The sequence below is a fragment of the Sinohyriopsis cumingii genome, chromosome 2, assembly GCF_028554795.1.
Source record: "Sinohyriopsis cumingii isolate HCF-2022 chromosome 2, ASM2855479v2, whole genome shotgun sequence".
Classification (NCBI taxonomy): Eukaryota; Metazoa; Mollusca; class Bivalvia; order Unionida; family Unionidae; genus Sinohyriopsis; species Sinohyriopsis cumingii.
In genome coordinates this window covers 126,192,707-126,209,740 of record NC_142962.1, presented here as the reverse complement: position 1 = coordinate 126,209,740, position 17,034 = coordinate 126,192,707, and the positions used below count along the sequence as shown (strand labels likewise).

Genomic DNA, 17,034 nt, shown 5'->3' with positions numbered 1-17,034 from the left:
AGATTTTGTTGATTGTGACTGCACTAGCAACCCAGTCACACATATGCAGAGTCACGTATGTATAAGGTCTCTGTAAGTCTCGCCACATAAATCAAGCAGATGTACATCTTGATTGATACATCAATGAAAACCTCAGCTGGGATATTGTGTTGTTGTTGTACAGCAAATAAACTGGGTTGGTTGGCATAGCAGAAATAAGATCACTGTTAAAAAAACATACAATAGGGGCAAAGCTGTAAAATAGGTTTCTTTGTGTGGTTTTATGTCTGTCCTATGATTCATAACAACCATAAACATTATCACATGTTAGATTCACCATGAACATAGAGGTAATATTGACCATCTCCAAGGCACAATGAAACCCAATGTTGTTTTTAGAAGTATTGTGTTGTAGTAGCAGGGATATCACCTCCATGAACCATTCCAGCACACCAGAATGCTCTGGATAGGATTCTTGGGGAGGTAACCCTTGGGGCATCCTAGCAAGGTTCAGATCAAATATGTGTCAATATCTACATAATAATCTGGTGCTGATACTCTGATTTCCCCGCTGAGTGACGATTCATGCACAGTGATCTATAATTTGGATTATTTCCCAGTGATATTCTTGATCCATTGTTGAAATTCTTAGTTGATGGCTTCTATTCTGTATGTGCCACTGTGAATGCCACCTACAAGTATTTCCTTTTCATCAATGATTTTAATTTGCCATGCAAATATCAGCAAATTAAGTCTTGTAAAGAGGAATGAGAACATTAACAATCCAATTAAAGAAAATTAGACAAGCAAAGCAGTAATACCAAAAGTGGATTTAGGAGTGTTTTGAAAATCAATGAAACTCCAATATTTTTTCATCACAAATAAAAGTAAAAATGTAAAGCCTGCTATCACTGATGCTGAGCTTTGAGGGAAGCAATAAAAAAAATCAACAAATATCACACAAAAGAACAAACTCTTAATGTGTGTTTAAGCAGATGAGTTGTTACTGATGTACAGACACTCCTAAGTTAATACATTATCACTGCATTAAACTAAAATGGAAATGATAAATATATCATCAGGATAAAGGTAATTCTTGTTGCATTACGAGAAAATATCACTGTATATACTAAATCATAGGCAATAAATACAGCAGTTGCCCTATATCTCATAAGATTAAAAGTCATTTGTTTTCTTGCAACAAGAATTCTATACAATGAACAATACTAAAAACAGTTACGAATGGCACAAGATGTAAAGTAATTTTCTGCACCACAAAAAGTTTGCTGTATAGGTCAGGTGGTGAGCACTATATATATGTTGCAAAGTTACATGTAATTTTTCCTGTGATGTAAGATAAATTCACTACATAAGCTACCAAGCAGATGGCACAATTATGTTAAACATTTCATAACATGGAGGCAGGCGAATATGCAATTTTAGATGCCCCTATGATGGATGTGTTCACAGAAGGTAGAATACCAAAGAAGAAGCTGACCACAAAAAAAAGGTTAAAAAACCAAAAATGTTGGAAGAGACCAATAAATGGATACTGATAATAAATCAAGGACAGACAACATCTGCTTCTTTTGAAAATATAAATGAACTGTTCAACAGCAAAATATGCTTTAATAAAAATATAGAGAAATTTATTTTTCCTCTTTGATATCTTCCCACAACAAAATACTAATGACATCGTTTTCTCTTCTGTCAATTTGTTAAATGTTAAAAATCATGAAAGTTAAGGGAATATTTCTACTTAAATAAAAAATATAAAAGTTAACTATATTTTTTAAAAAGGTTTACTTAAAAAAAAAAAATAAAACTGAAGACTTCTAATTTGACAAATCAATACTAAAATCAATGAGAAAAGTACAAACCCCTTTGACATGTCTGCCAAAAAAAAGTTACTGAGATATCAGAAGTAACTTTAAACATAATTTTTTTTTAAACCCTAGATTTACAGCTGATAAATTTAAAATGTCTGATTTAATGAAACCATCAATCAGGATTTGTACCAATCTTTAAATGGCACCGAACCATATGAAAAGATCATTATACAAATCGGGCGATTTGACTGAACATACAATAAGACTTAATGATCAAATTTAGGAAATGACACACTGAAAAGAAGGTAAACAAAGTATAGAAATGTTTTACTACAATCTTCTCTCTAAGTATATTGAAAACAGGTGATATGAATTCCATAACTGAATGTTTGATGTTTAGATATCAAATTAAGACAGAAAATAAGTCAATGCAAAACATGGATATTTAACAGGATATATATTTAATATTGCACAAAATTACCTAGTAATTCATTTGGAAAAGCTCATTCAGTTTTGACAGAATGGATTTAAGATCAAAAAGCTTATATTAATGTAAAAAATAGTAAGGTTTTATGACCCCAATAATGGCTGCATGTACAAACAAGCAGGCCCACCTTTCCTTGAAAAGGATGGAGAACAATATTTAAAATTTAGATTTGATATTTCCAACTGACATTTTCAGATTTTTAGATTCTTGTTGATTTCGCTTGCATTCCTCCAGATACATGCACGGATCTGTGGATATGGCTTGCTCTTCCTGGGAGAAGTCTTGTACAGAAATCTACCAATTTCATTTTTCTGACATTTACTAAAGATCCTCAGGGACTTGACAACATCTTTTGCTCTGGCTACACTCTTCTCTGACTCCTAAATATTAAACAAAATATGATGAGCATATTACTCTATGTATTATTGAGCAAGATTCATTTGTTAAACATGCATCTATTTAACACAACAGGGTTGCATTTAAGTTGGGGTTTTATACCACTAGAAAAAAGGAGGCCAACCTGGTGAGATAGCGTGGTTTTGTGTTCAGTATGAGAAACATACTGGATATGAAGACTGTAATGAACAAATAACTCATTAGGTTGCCACATATATGTAACTATCCTAATATTACTTCCACATACAGTTTATCATGTCAACTACTTCCAAGTTAAATAACTACACCTAACAGCCTTAATGTAACTTTGGTTTTGTTAATACTAATAACATCAACATAACTGCATAAATCCGTTCTAAGCCCCAAAATAATGAAATAAAGAACAAATCTTTTAACCAAATATTGATATCTGAATCAACATTATTTCTCAAGCACAAATATGAAACTTGCAGTGAAAGTCCAATTTGCCTGTAGAAATAATTTCAGTCTTTGCAAGTAATAAATCAGGTAAAAAAATAAAATAAATCAGGTTAGTGCAAAAACTCAATACTTTCTGTACTTTTTTAGTTATCATCTGCATCTTCCTGGTCAGTAAAATGCTTAGTCTAACAGGGCTTTATAACGATAATCAATATTTTAATATAAATGGGCTTTGTGGCATGAACAGCTCACAAAAAGTTAAATGAATCATCTTAACAAATCTTAATCATGGGAATGTGAACCAGTTAAGCCAATAATTTTTTTAAGAACATACAACTGGTGATAGACAACAGATTATAAAACACAATCATAATGCAAATTAAATAAATCGAGAGCTGCAATGACACGAGAATTTATCATTATCATACAGCTCGATTAAACGGATCTTCACCTGGCAGTGTGACCATTCATTAAAATTTTCAATAGGACACAGTCCATCCTGAATAGGCCAAAAGCGATGTACTTGCATTGCACATGATTCATATCAACACAGGGTGCATTTTCCACTCTGCAAGTGGACAAGACGCTAATGAATGTTTATATGAATGGTCAGACTAACAGGCCATTCTAGCTGAAATAATGCAATACTTTATTGTGGCATAATCTAGGCATGCATTCAAGTTTATGTGCTGTGAATGTTCTTAATGGGCAAAGAAAACTTTAGGAGGAGAGAAACTAAGGATTACATTTCAATTTTTAATGAGCATTTAATTCACTAATGCAATTATATATGATTTCATTAAGAATCTGACAGAGCATGATGCCTTGACTGCCCATTTATAAGGATTTGACAAAATGCTATATTTTGCCTGTTCTGCCATGGCATAACCTAAATCCCTAATAAAAGTCACTTGAGAAAGAAAAGTAGGTCATAGTGACCTAATTATCACAAGCCTAGCATTTATAAATTCACACATAAGCTAAATCTATAATGTGGTTTAGATTTACTTTGACTTAGGCTTGGAAACAGGTTGGCTTGTTGGTGACTGCCTGTCACAGTTAGATGAACGTTGGAGATCAAATGCGTAACTTGGGCTGCAAATGAGCTGCCGATTTGGCTTACGTATTTATGTGCGTCTGCTACAGAGGTAAATATCTAAAAATCTAGATGGCTGAGGGGTGATGAAAATATGCTAATTTGTTATAGTACTAGTGAACTTTATTCATGCATAAGGCACATACTGATTCTTTTAGCTGCCTTGTCACAGAAAAATATTCAAAATAGCTATTTCTTGTCAAAAATGAATGTAAAATTTAGGGTATGGTGGCAGTGTTGGTTCAGTATAAAAACCACCAGTTGCATTAAGAATTAACCTGATTACTGCAGTCAAAATCTCACATGTATGCTTTCTACAAAAATCATTAGTTTGTTTTTATTTGTATCTTCAGTGTAAAATTATTCTCATTTTTCTGTAATTGGTCATTGTCGGATGAAAATTCATCAGATAAACTGTCCAGTGAGACCTTAAAGTGAATGTCATTATTAAGTTTCATTACTGTATATGCCAAAGTATTGGAGGGATTGTACTTAACAAGAAAAAAATCAACATGATCAATGGACTGTTAAACATAGGTCATCATGTCAAGATCAATGTGCCAATCAAGTTCATGACTATATATCTGAGGAATGATGTTAAATGCCAACTAGATTTGTGTCTGTGAAATGTTACAAACCAAAAAGTCAACTTTCAAAAACTAAAAATATTTTAAAATTATTTAATGGCCTGAAAATCTAATCATGTTATGTATATATCCAGGAAAACACCTACCAAGTATAATTTGTCTGTGCAGTTGTGCTGAATAATTCTATATACTAATAACCTGACCCTCTCTGGAAAGAACATTGGTCAGGACATTGAGTCTACCAGGAATGTGTCTGATTTGTATGCTCATCTCAAGTTGGTAGCACAAATGAACAAACTGACTAACCAGCACACACAAGTCAGGCAATTTCATGTTTCCATTAGAGGAGGTAAGTCATCAACAGAGAGATGTCCAACATATTCAAGACTGACTTCATGCAGAGTTGGTCCTTCCGGAACTGAAAGGCATTTATGATGGTTTTCATTTTAAGGAGGTGGATATGAAGGGGTAGTTCCCTTTGCCTCATTTTACATATGGAATTATGGCAACATGTGGGCTCGCCAACCACTTCTGGTTAGAGTTTCTCTAAAGGAATTCCTGTCATGAACCAACAGATATATTTGCTCCACTGACACAGGTATGATCATACCTCATTCAGGGTACTGACTTTTTGTTTGAGTGGACTGGTAATGGGGTACCATTGAGCAAGCAAAGCCATTTATAATGAGTGCATATCCAGGCAGTCCAGCAAGATCAATTCTGCTGCCACGTTGAATAACTCTTAAATTTCAATGATCAGTATGATGTGGACATCAGGAATTGAGATCGACTCCTTACCCAGGCAGACAAAACAATATGACTGTTATGGCTGGATTTTTCCCAGTTCAGAAGAAAAAAGGATATGAACATTTACCATACAGTGTATACTCGCGTATATACTCACGAATACTCAGGTTACCGAAAGTTATTTTTTGGACATGCCTATGTCTTAGGACATGTAATAATTAATGTTTCTTGTCTCAAGAATTACAGCCATTACAGTAGTCAATAAAAAAAAACTAAAAGCTCAAATTTAGACACTGGCCCACGGATAAGCCGACCTCCCCTTCTTCCAGGACTTTAATTTTTCCTAAATTATTCGGCTCATACGCAAGTATATATGGTATGTTCTTGGAGATGACTGTCCAGATACACCACTGTTGCTGTAAAGGAAATAGACTGGAACAGGGTGAGATGCAATTGATAATTTGGTAAAACCCCAGGGGTTAATCTTATGACCAAACAAAAGAAATTGAAAATGGTAAACTTTGTAGCACACCAGAGAAACTTTCACAATGCCAAGTGAATAGCGACATGAAAGTAGGCATCTGTGAGTCTGAGACAGATGGCATACTTTTCCTTTGAGATGGTGATTCATATCGATCTGACATCTCCATTTTGAACCTCAGTAGAAGAATGAATTCATTGACGCTAATCAGGTCTATGATCAACTTACCATTGGCTTTTTGATAAGGAACAGCTGTAAATGGAACCATGGAGACAGAGACTTGCACACAATCTCCCTGACCATTTGTTGATTAGCAAATGTATCTTCTGCTGAAGACTACTGCCTTTCTCCTGATCAGATCAACCAGAGGGGGAGAGGAAGAATAAGAGGTGGAAGGATATACAAAATCAGTAGCCCTTCTAAAACGACCTGGATCACCTATTTATTTTGTGGAATTGCAGGATTCAAGAACAGACTGGTAGACTGTCTGTGGGCATTGGGGGTGGGTGTTATGTATATTTGATTTAATTTACATTTGATTTGTTTGCTTTATAAAAAAAAGTTATTCCATTACATGTTATTGTAATTTTATTTATTGGATTTGATATTTTCCAGAAATTTAGTACAGTTTTTCGAAAACCTAATATTAGAACTTTGTATCTTAATGCTGACCTAGTTCTTGACCTTGATACAGAATTAGTAAGAGTTGAAGTAAACAACTTTTTAAAATATTTTTTTAAACATTTTTTCTTACTGCGGGATTCAGAGAGTGAAATCGAGGCTGTACTGTGAGTACGTGACCTTAGACATGTAAATAGCTTCTATGTTCTTCTACAAACATAGTAATTATTTTGAAATTCTGGTTTTACCGGTAGGTTGACCCTCATCCGGGTGTCTGTGTTGCAAAGTAACCAGATTAAATAGTGATGTATTAAGATATAATTTCAGTTGGGCTTTTAAACACTTAGATATCAAGATGGCTTTTTTTTCTGTTGTGACCAGTTGGAGTTCAATTTTAATTTTTCTTTGAATTATTTGGATTCTAAGAGATTAATTCTTTTCCCTGGAATATTTAAGTGCTCAAACAGAATTCTTGGACAAAGACATTTACTGAAATTTTATTCGGAATTCAAAAACCAGAATATTATTTTCTGTGGCTCAACCAAGACATTTCACTGCTATACTGACTACAGTATATGTCATTACCTTCCATTCTGGATTTTCATCGGGACTTGAACTCAAATTCATTAGAACATTGTATTAATAAGACATTTAATTTTTAATTCTTGGATTAATTTTGGATCTGATTCTTAAAAACCTTAAGTTCAACTTTTACACTTTTATCTTGTTTTTCTAGGGAAATAAATTATTTGTTAAATTTTACAAAGCTTGTTGTCTTCACTTTTAACTTGTTACTGTTTATGAGAACCTAAACACGTAACATGGGAAAATGGGTAAGTCAGTGGAAAGAGAGATGAGGTTTAGGGGTGGAGAAACTTGGTTTCATACATCACCTGTAATGGTGCCCCCTAGACTGGTTTGGCTGTTGTCTGCCAGCATAAGGTTGATATCTGAACACCATTTGGAATTTAAAATATCCATCTCTTGTGTTTGGGATGGCTTGGTTTTAAACTAAGATATGAGGTATTTCTTGAGCTGTCTGCCTCTCAACTTCTTTAATTTTTGCCCCCAAACAGCAATGGTAAGCTGAACAGAGTCATTCCAAGGCCAGACCATGATGTGACTTTAGTGACATGGAGTGTAAACTTGTGCCCTAGCGTATCAAGTCAAGATTGGCAGAGACAGTAAATGCATTTATTAATAAATGGAGAGCTGCTCTATTAATGACCTTAGCAATTTTGGATATTGATTTCCAGGGGTGTTGGTTGGCAGATGCTTCTGCCAGTCAGAAAATCACTAATGAGGCCAATTCCTAACACTGAAGACTTGGCAACAATGTTCAGAACAAACTCTGATGCATGAAACACATTCTTGTCCATTTTATAAACAGTGGGACAGATATGTGAACAGCATCTAAATTCTTATCAAGAGCCAGGTAGTCAGTGTGGAAGGAATTTGAGTGTGTTTTGTACCAGTATGATGATAATGTCGATGGTACATGGCTTTCACAAAAGAATGGCTTAGCCTTCCCCAGATCATAAACTTGTCCAGATGGATGGTTCTTAATTTCCCTGATTTTTTATGGCTGGTGAGCAGCTGAAAGCATGAGTTTATTAGTTATCATAGATATCTATCCAAGCCATGACTTTACAGTCATGCGTAATGGAAGACCTTTTCAAACCAACAACATCCAGTATATCTCTCCAACTACACCATGTACAACTCATTGATAACAGTCATAAAGCTTTCCAAGGCTGGATCTGAGTAAGGTTGTTTTTCAGGGCTTCACACTTTTGTGTCCTATTCTGGTACTGCTTCCATATATGAACAGACTATCTGATGTGGCACAGATGATGTAATGCTGTCATCGCTGTATAAGTCACGGCAACTTCCCTGTGAGTAAGACGTTAGCATACAGTAAGCTGACTCTGTCAGATGAATGTCTTGTACCAAAATGGACAGCTGGTATGGTTGGCATGGCTACCAGCTGTGTGGAGGGTGGTTCAGTTGTGTTGTGGAGTTGGCAGGACAGACAGATCTATCACTAAAATCCCAATCATAATATGGCTGTGTAAGATCCCTATAATGGATCTATAAGAAGCCAGATCTATTGTAGAATAAACGGATCAAAGATCTCCATAACTGCACAGAGATGAAGCCACAGGCCTGGCAAGATGGATAGATCTCACTAAGATCCCCATAACTGTAATAGTATTTAGCTGTCTCATGGCAGGAAGTACAGATCTATCATTAAGATCTCTGTAATTGTAGAAAGATGAAGCCCAGTAAGACAGACTAATATTTCAGTGACATTCCTGGATGATATGCCGCACACATTGCATGGTACTGACATTTTGTACACACAAGGCACAACTTAGGCATATCTTCCTTAGCTTTGACCTTGTTGCATTTATTACATTTCGTCAACAGTTTCACTGAAACAAAATAAAACACCAAATAAAATGTTTAAATTGACAATGTAGCATGTTAATAAGTAGCTCAACAGCAGTTGTTGTTAAATGGGCGAGCAACAATAGGTAGTCTGCGTGAAACAGCGAATCACAAAATGCATCGACTATTGAATGTTGTACAGAGATTCCCACTGCCAACCTGGGAAATTAGTTGTTATTTTTGTTGTAGGGTTTAATGCCATTTTTCAGCACAAGATAGGCTATACATGGCGGCCAGTATAAATGGTGGAGGAAGAACTCTGGAAAACCCGAAAGAACCACCAACCCAAGAGAAGCTATTGGCAAGCTTTCTCATGTCTCCACATTGGCCGAACCCGAGACGCAAACCCATGCAGACAGAGGTGAGATGGCAGTGATCCATAATGGTGAGTGCTTTAAACCACTTGGCCACTACCCCCCTCCCCCCCGGGGAAATTAGGTACATGAGGGTAAAAATTTGTGTTTCTACTGAAAAATCTGTGACACTTACCGCAGCAAATAAAAGTTCCATGTGGAAACCAGAAGAATGGTAAAACATTTAAAACCATTACAAAACATGTTGCAGTTGTAGGACACTATTTATAGTACGCATCTCAGTGTATTCTATGAATTGACCTCCAAACTGCTACTGGCTCTTTTCAGCTTTGCCAAAAGAGCCTTTTCCAAAATCAATTCCACACGGCAAAGGTCAGATCCCAATTTATCACACTGCATTGCTCAGATCTTAGCTCTCTCAATTTTTTTGGACAGATTTTTGTATCTTTAAAGCAGGAAGGAATTTTTCTCTTTTTAAGTTGGTGAATTTAATTAAATTTGATTTCATATAGTCTTCAGGATGGGCTTAAAATCACTGTCAAAGATTTTAAAGTCAAGGTACACATGCAAGGTTTATAGAAACACTGCCAATTATAGTTCGCAGGGTAACACAAATGCTGAAGAGATCTAATTTTTAAAACACCCAAACAACACTACATCACGAAGACAACACAGACAAGCAAATAGAAGCATTCTGAATAATGGTCAGAAACTTTTCATATGATATGATCTACTGGAAAAGACTGAGAAGAAACAAAATAAACTGTTCTGATTATATTGGTACATTATATGCCGGGAACTAATCTTGTCATAAATTGCCATAAAGACAGGAAAGGACCAGAAACACTATAATTGTATGCCAGAAAATGATGATATCTTACAAATTACCAGAAAAGACTTGAAAGGACTGAAAATAATTGCATATGGCTCCAACTTCCGCCAAAGTTTTTAAAAAATGTAATTTGTTAATGAAAAATCATGATTTTGTTTTATATGGCAGCATGATTCATGAACAGGCTTCTGCAACTTGGGACACTCATGTCAAATTTGGGACAATGGGCATTTCTGGTTGTATCATGCAATCTAAACAGACACATCAGAGACAGTGACAAATTCAAAACAAAATAGACAAATGTAAAAATTAATATATACACTCTGTACAGGAATGATCAGTACATAATATAAATACTTATTCCTGGATGGATGATTAAAAATCACATTGATATTGGTATGGATGGACAGGAGACTTTTGTTTTTACAATGTTTACTGTATGACAGCGAAGCTTACAAACTGGCATCACCTAGTGGTGGCATGCAGAGACAATGGGCAAGAGTTATTGCCCTTTCTGATAGATACAAACAAAACAAAAAAAGCCATCTTTTAATAGGGCTGGGTTTGGGAGTTAGCATGCTTATAACCCTAATGTTAATGTGAATGGGGAATGTATTCAAAGGAGATACTCCAAATTTCTGCTGTAGCTTTCTCCCTGATAGTGTCATAAAATTCATCTCATTGCAAAAGTGTTGCACTTATGGCGCCAAAACCAATAGTTAAAAATGAAATACATGCTTCTTCCATGCTATATATGAGGCAACAAAGTAAAGACGATCAAATCTGCTTCTTCCGATAAACATAACTGCTGAAGAAAAACTAACACCTTCTCTAGAATCAATTCTGCATTGTTATGGAAATAGTAAATTACCTTGGTAATTTTTGACAGGGTGGCTGCCATACTCTGTGATGTTTTCTCAGTACTCTGTAAACTCACAGACATTTCCTCTTGGTTGTTTATGCTCTCTGTTCTTACTTTCAGATGCAACTGTAATAAGATAGAAATCTTTATTTATATTTCCAAAGTTCTGGTTAATGTTTCAGTCAAATGAGTCAAATACTCATTATCTTGAAACCTAATTAGTAACCTGGAAGTATCCCATGAGTAATGTACACGTTTATTTATACTATCTATGTTTCAAAACCCTTGCTCGTCCTGGTTGTTATTTTCATTACACCCTTCTGGCGGGGTGTACTGATTTGCTATTTTCAATTCACCCTTATGGATGAGTACAGATAAACAATTATTACTTTTGTTATTTTTCATTTTATTAAAGGCTTCAAGAACATGTCACAATTTTGTTTACTCTAGTTTAAATTTTCTCAGTGTGGTTTTGGTTTTGATAGAGAATGGACTCTGACCCTATGCCCCAACATAAATATCCAAATATCAAAAATGGGGTGGCAAGGGTCAGTGGAAACTGGGACTACCACATAGGATGATGCCCCCCCCCACCCCCGCCCATTTTCTTACAGTGTTTCATTTCTAGAGATTAACACAGCCACTAATATTTAATAAATCAAGGTCAATACCGTAATCTGGTAATTAAATATTAGTTTTTACATATGTTTCAGTTTATTTTTTATTTTAACCTTTTGAAACAAGAATTACAAATCATTTTATATTGTTTCAATGCACATATTCGATATGGTATCCGATAGCTGTAATTTTACACTCACTGCCTTAAATCGATATGTGAGGTAAGGAAAGAGGGAAAAAGCATAAGTTATTCTAACAATAGTATTACTGAAAACGAAAGTAAAAATAATACAAAATAACTATATCAAAATTAAATTTAATATTTATTCAAATCGATCCTTCAAGTACAACTGCTGTTGAAACATTTAAATCCTTCTGAAAGCACATTTCATTTTATCCATGCATTTTTTATACAAAAGAACAATAATCCTGTAAAACAGTAAATTATTTCTTGAAACAATATTTCTAATGAAATACTAAGCATATACATTAATTACAGCAGAGTATTAAAGCTCACACATCACAGATTTTTGGACAAAGCCAATGTATCAACATCGTGTCAGTCAAGTATCAAGCTACTCACAAATGCTTCTCAGGTAAATAATCCCCAAATCGCTGAATTAAACAAGTCCAGCTTTCTCAAAACCACTGATAATTAGGTCCGATCTTTCACTCATTGTCGTGTGAGCTGAAAATTAGCTCAATTATAACATTTTTATCAACTAAGGTGCCAAAGCCAGATAAACAATGGCGGTCAGTGCTATAAATATTCCATAGCTCAATGTCCCTCTAATGTCAAATCAGGCTCTTCCAGTATTCTAAGTGAGGTGCATAACACACTTGTCAAAATAAAAGTCTAATTTGCCCAAGAAAACTGATCATGCTGATGAAATGCAGGATTTTAAGTTTTTTAAAGATTAGTTTACACATGTATGCCCCTTACTCTTATGAAGATTGTCCTGTCCACTTATCAAACTTCTGTCGCAAGCTGTAAATTTTATGTACACACTGAGGCTTGTGACATACGAATGGGGAACAGATCTCCTGGGATACCTATATTTAGTCCTGACTTGGCTTTAACATAAATGTGGTTCTAACTGCAGCATAATTATTACTTTAAAACTAATTATGGATTTGAAGACAAAGACATTGGTGATAATGTCAAAAAGGTAAAACAGGAAAGTAGTGACATTGCATTCCAATTTTTTCATGCTGGCTAAATAAAAAAAACTTCAAAGTGCCAAAATTTAATAAATAATAGAAATCATAATTATGAATACTTGGTAAAGGAAAAAGTAATAATCAAATTTCCACAGGCAAATACAAAGTGACAACAGAAGCTTAATAGTTTTGACTTACTAAGTGGGAAAAATCATGTTTTATTCTTTTCTTAAGACTTGACTGTACTGACTTGGGGCACCATTTACGCTTTCTGCTTGTCTCTACCATACAGGCATCTACTTTGTCCAGTAACACATTGTTGATGTAGTCTTTCTTCTCTACATCCAAAGGTTCAAATTCTGTAATGACAGCAACATGAAAATATTAAAATAATACTAACATGAAAATAGTATAATCAAAACTTGTAAGTACAAAGCTGATCCAAGCATTTTAAGGTGGCGTCTCTGGATTTGGCGGGTTTAGTTGACTTAACTCAGTTTTGATTGGTTAACAGTGAACTTACAGTCGGCACAAGTGCAGTGTGTTGTTATCATAAATACATTAATAAATAATTGGACTATTTATTCAATGAAGTCATTTTGATCGGTTCTCATTAGAGTAAATTATTCAGCAACGTCAATTCTGATTGGCCTTTGAATACATCCTTAATCCGATAACTCTCTGATATTGTAGAGATCATGCCTGCAAACAATGACCCTTTGAGCACTGACCAAAACCCGATTACCTAGATGTCTGAACAGACTTGTGTGGGTAAACTATGTCCTTTTAAAGTACAAGTCATACATGTTATGTAGGCATTACGAACCGACTATTTCATTAATGGGTGTCATTTGTTAGAATTTGATTGTACATACATTTAAATGGCAATTATTCACTTTATTTGGATCCTCATACTTCCGTATTCTTATAGAAGGTCACTATTTATGTCCCAATGAATACTTTCAGCAAAATCAATGGTAAATCATGTTAACATTTTTGGACGAGATTAACCTAAAGGTGTGATCCTGTATAAACCAAACTTAATGTCATGTGCTATGATGTCACAAAGAAAGCAGCACTCATGGAAAAAAATGCACACCACCCTGTTATTTGTTATGATAGACCTGACCTTCTCTTTTCTTGACCTGGTTCAGTACCTGCCTATCACTGATCAATAATTTCACCTGGAATTTTTGATGACATGTAGGGTGCAGAGCATTCAAGATTCAGGATTAAATAAGCTTTGGTTAACTATTTTAGTATTATATTTTTGAGCAACAATTAAAATTTATTAGTTTGAGTGAATGTGCCTACATCAGATGTCCGACTTCCACTTCAGGTGTCTACAGAGAGGATCTCAAATGGGTAATGATATAATATTGAATTTATGAAATGAGTTGAATAATGTCCAACTTTTTTGAGCCTTAGTGAGCAAAAGCTAGACATTAATCAATGAGTTTCATAAATTTAATATTATATCATTACCCATTTGAGATTCTTTTTATTACAGTTTTTATTTCAGTGGAAATTTTTAGATAGAAAGAAGAATGACATATAGTGCACCTTTCATTTGTTGTGCATAAAATATAGTCCCAAACAAAGTTGAACTAGTAAAAGTAGATTGTAAGAAAAAGCTTCCATCCAAATAAACAGAACAGTGTATAGAGGCAAAATCATTTTTTAAACAGAATGATCAATGAGATGTGATGCTACATTGTTAAATACGGTACACAGTAGGTCTAGAGCAGGGGTCGGCAACCTACGGCATGCGTGCCAGACTTGGCACGCAGAACGATTTTCAATGGCACGCAGAAGACCCCCCAAAAAGGTAATAAGTGGAAAAGAAGATTTTTTTTCAATGCAAGTCAAAACAACGTACGTCAGCATAATGGCTGCTGCGTGCTCTGGACAGCGCCATATCATTTTCTTAATATTTCTTGCATTAGCTAGGTGTCGCCACATGTCCACTTTCACTGGACAGCAGCAGGCTATATTAGTGTGGCGCCGAAGGCGCTACACCAGTCACTGCATGCTGCCGCTACTGAGGGACGCAGCCAATGTGTTAAACATTTATAGTTTTATTGCTATTTCTTATGTTCTTGTATTATATACAGTACCCCTAAAATGGCCGAAAAAAGGCAAAAACTTGATCAACGCCCATTTCAAGAAAATTGGACAAAAGAATATGGATTTATACAACAAAAGGATTGTGCTGTTTGTGCTTTCTGTTGTGAAAGTGTTGTGTGTCGTACGTCTAGTGTACAAAGACACTATGAAACCAAACATCAATCCAAGTTTAAAACCTCTGAAAAGAAAAGTGAAGCCATCAAAAGGGCTATTTATGGTTTCAAGAAACAAACTGGTATTTTGAGTGAAGCAGTTGGAATGAAGAATAAAGCTACTGAATGTAGTTACAAAATTGCTCAGTGTGTGGCTTCAAAAGGCAAACCTTTTACAGATGGAGAGTACATCAAAGAAACTTTTTTGAGCAGTGCTGAAATTCTGTTCAGTGATTTAGCAAATAAAGAAACTATACTGTCTCGGATTCGAGAAATACCAGCTTCTGCAACATCAATTGTGAGGCGCATAACTGATTTGGCTGAAAATTTAACAGTTAAACAAACGACTGGATTAAATCAAGCTACTGTATTCGGTGTCGCTCTTGATGAAAGCGTTGACTTGAATGACTTGTCACGCCTAGCTGTAGTCGCACGATATTGCGAAAATAATCGTATTTATGAAGAGTTGTGTTGCTTGTTAACTCTTCATGATATAACCAAAGCAGAGGACATTCTGACTGCATTCGTAAGCTATTTCAAAAATCAGAACGAGTTGAATAAATTATTCTGTGTAACAACTGATGGTGCTGCTGCAATGGTTGGCAAAACGAAAGGATTTGTCACACTTCTTGGGAATCACGTTGGACGTCGACTATTAAACTTCCATTGCATTATACACCAGGAGAGTTTGTGTGCAAAGATCTCATCATTGGACTTGCACTCTGTGATGGCAACTGTTGTTAAGATAGTCAACTTTACAGTTTCCCGCTCTTCATTGATTCACTGGCAATTCAAGTCTCTTCTACAAGAAATTGAGAGTGAATATGCAGATCTTCTGTTGTACAGCAATGTTCGCTGGCTTAGTTGAGGTAAAGTCTTGAATAGATTCGTTTCTTGTCAGGAAGCAATTAAGGTGTTTCTTGATGAAAAAGAACAACATTTTCCAGAATTGAATGATGGGGACTGGCTGTTGAAGCTGATGTTTCTGACAGACATAAAGACACATTTAAATGAGTTGAACTTGCATTTACAAGGACAGGGTCAAACAGTACTTGAACATTTTGGCTACTGGAAAGGGTTTGCGTTGGAAATGGACATATTTTGCCATGATATCAATGCCAAAACATTCAAGTACTTCCCAAATGTGAAGGCTCATTCAGATTGATTTACAGTAAATATTGATGAGCTTCAGAAGTACACTGAAACACTCAAAGTGCAGTTTGCTAAACGAAGTCAAGACTTTCAAATTCATGGACCCATATTTTCATACCTCATCAGGCCTGACTTGCTTGATCTGACTACTACCCAATTAGATCTGGATCTTTTTAGGTGGATGGATATTGACGATTTTGAAATGCAGCATGTTGAATTTAAGACATCAGAATTATGGACATAAAAAGTTGCCGAATTGCGGAAATCTCTGGAAGGAAACTGCTTAGAAAAGTCAGCTGCTATTCTCAACTGCTGGACATCCCTCCCCGAAGCATTCATCTGTTTGAAGAAAGCTGCATTTGCTCTACTTTCAGCTTTTGGTTCAGCTTATACTTGTGAACAGATTTTCTCTCACATGAAAGCTGTTTTAAGTCCACAAAGAAGTCGCCTAACACCTGAACACTCAGAAGCCTGTGTGAAGCTGAAAGTGACCAAATATGTAACTGATATTGAACAATTAACCAAGAGCATGCAAGGACGTGGCTCACATTAATTGAGATACAGATTAATTACATTCAATTGAAGTTTTTATGTTCAATTTCTTTAATTAAACATTAATATAATAAATTCAAGATCAAATTTATTTGTTTTAATAGTAGTTTCATATGTACGAGTACTTATATAATATATAAAAAATATGGTAGAGCAGGTAGACTTATATG

General features: G+C 35.2%; 1 protein-coding gene across 1 annotated transcript in view; it reads right to left on the bottom strand.

Annotated features, from left to right (window-relative positions):
• Positions 1-1,588: 1,588 nt before the first annotated feature.
• LOC149805770 (uncharacterized) overlaps positions 1,589-17,034 on the bottom strand; it is a 30,094-nt gene continuing 14,648 nt past the window's right edge. Inside the window, exons 3-5 of the mRNA XM_089950455.1 lie at positions 13,080-13,240; positions 11,112-11,228; positions 1,589-2,675 (exon numbers count right to left, since the gene is read on the bottom strand). Coding sequence (XP_089806581.1) covers positions 2,487-2,675; positions 11,112-11,228; positions 13,080-13,240 — 467 coding nt within the window. The 3' untranslated portion in view covers positions 1,589-2,486. The remainder of the gene's footprint in view (positions 2,676-11,111; positions 11,229-13,079; positions 13,241-17,034) is intronic.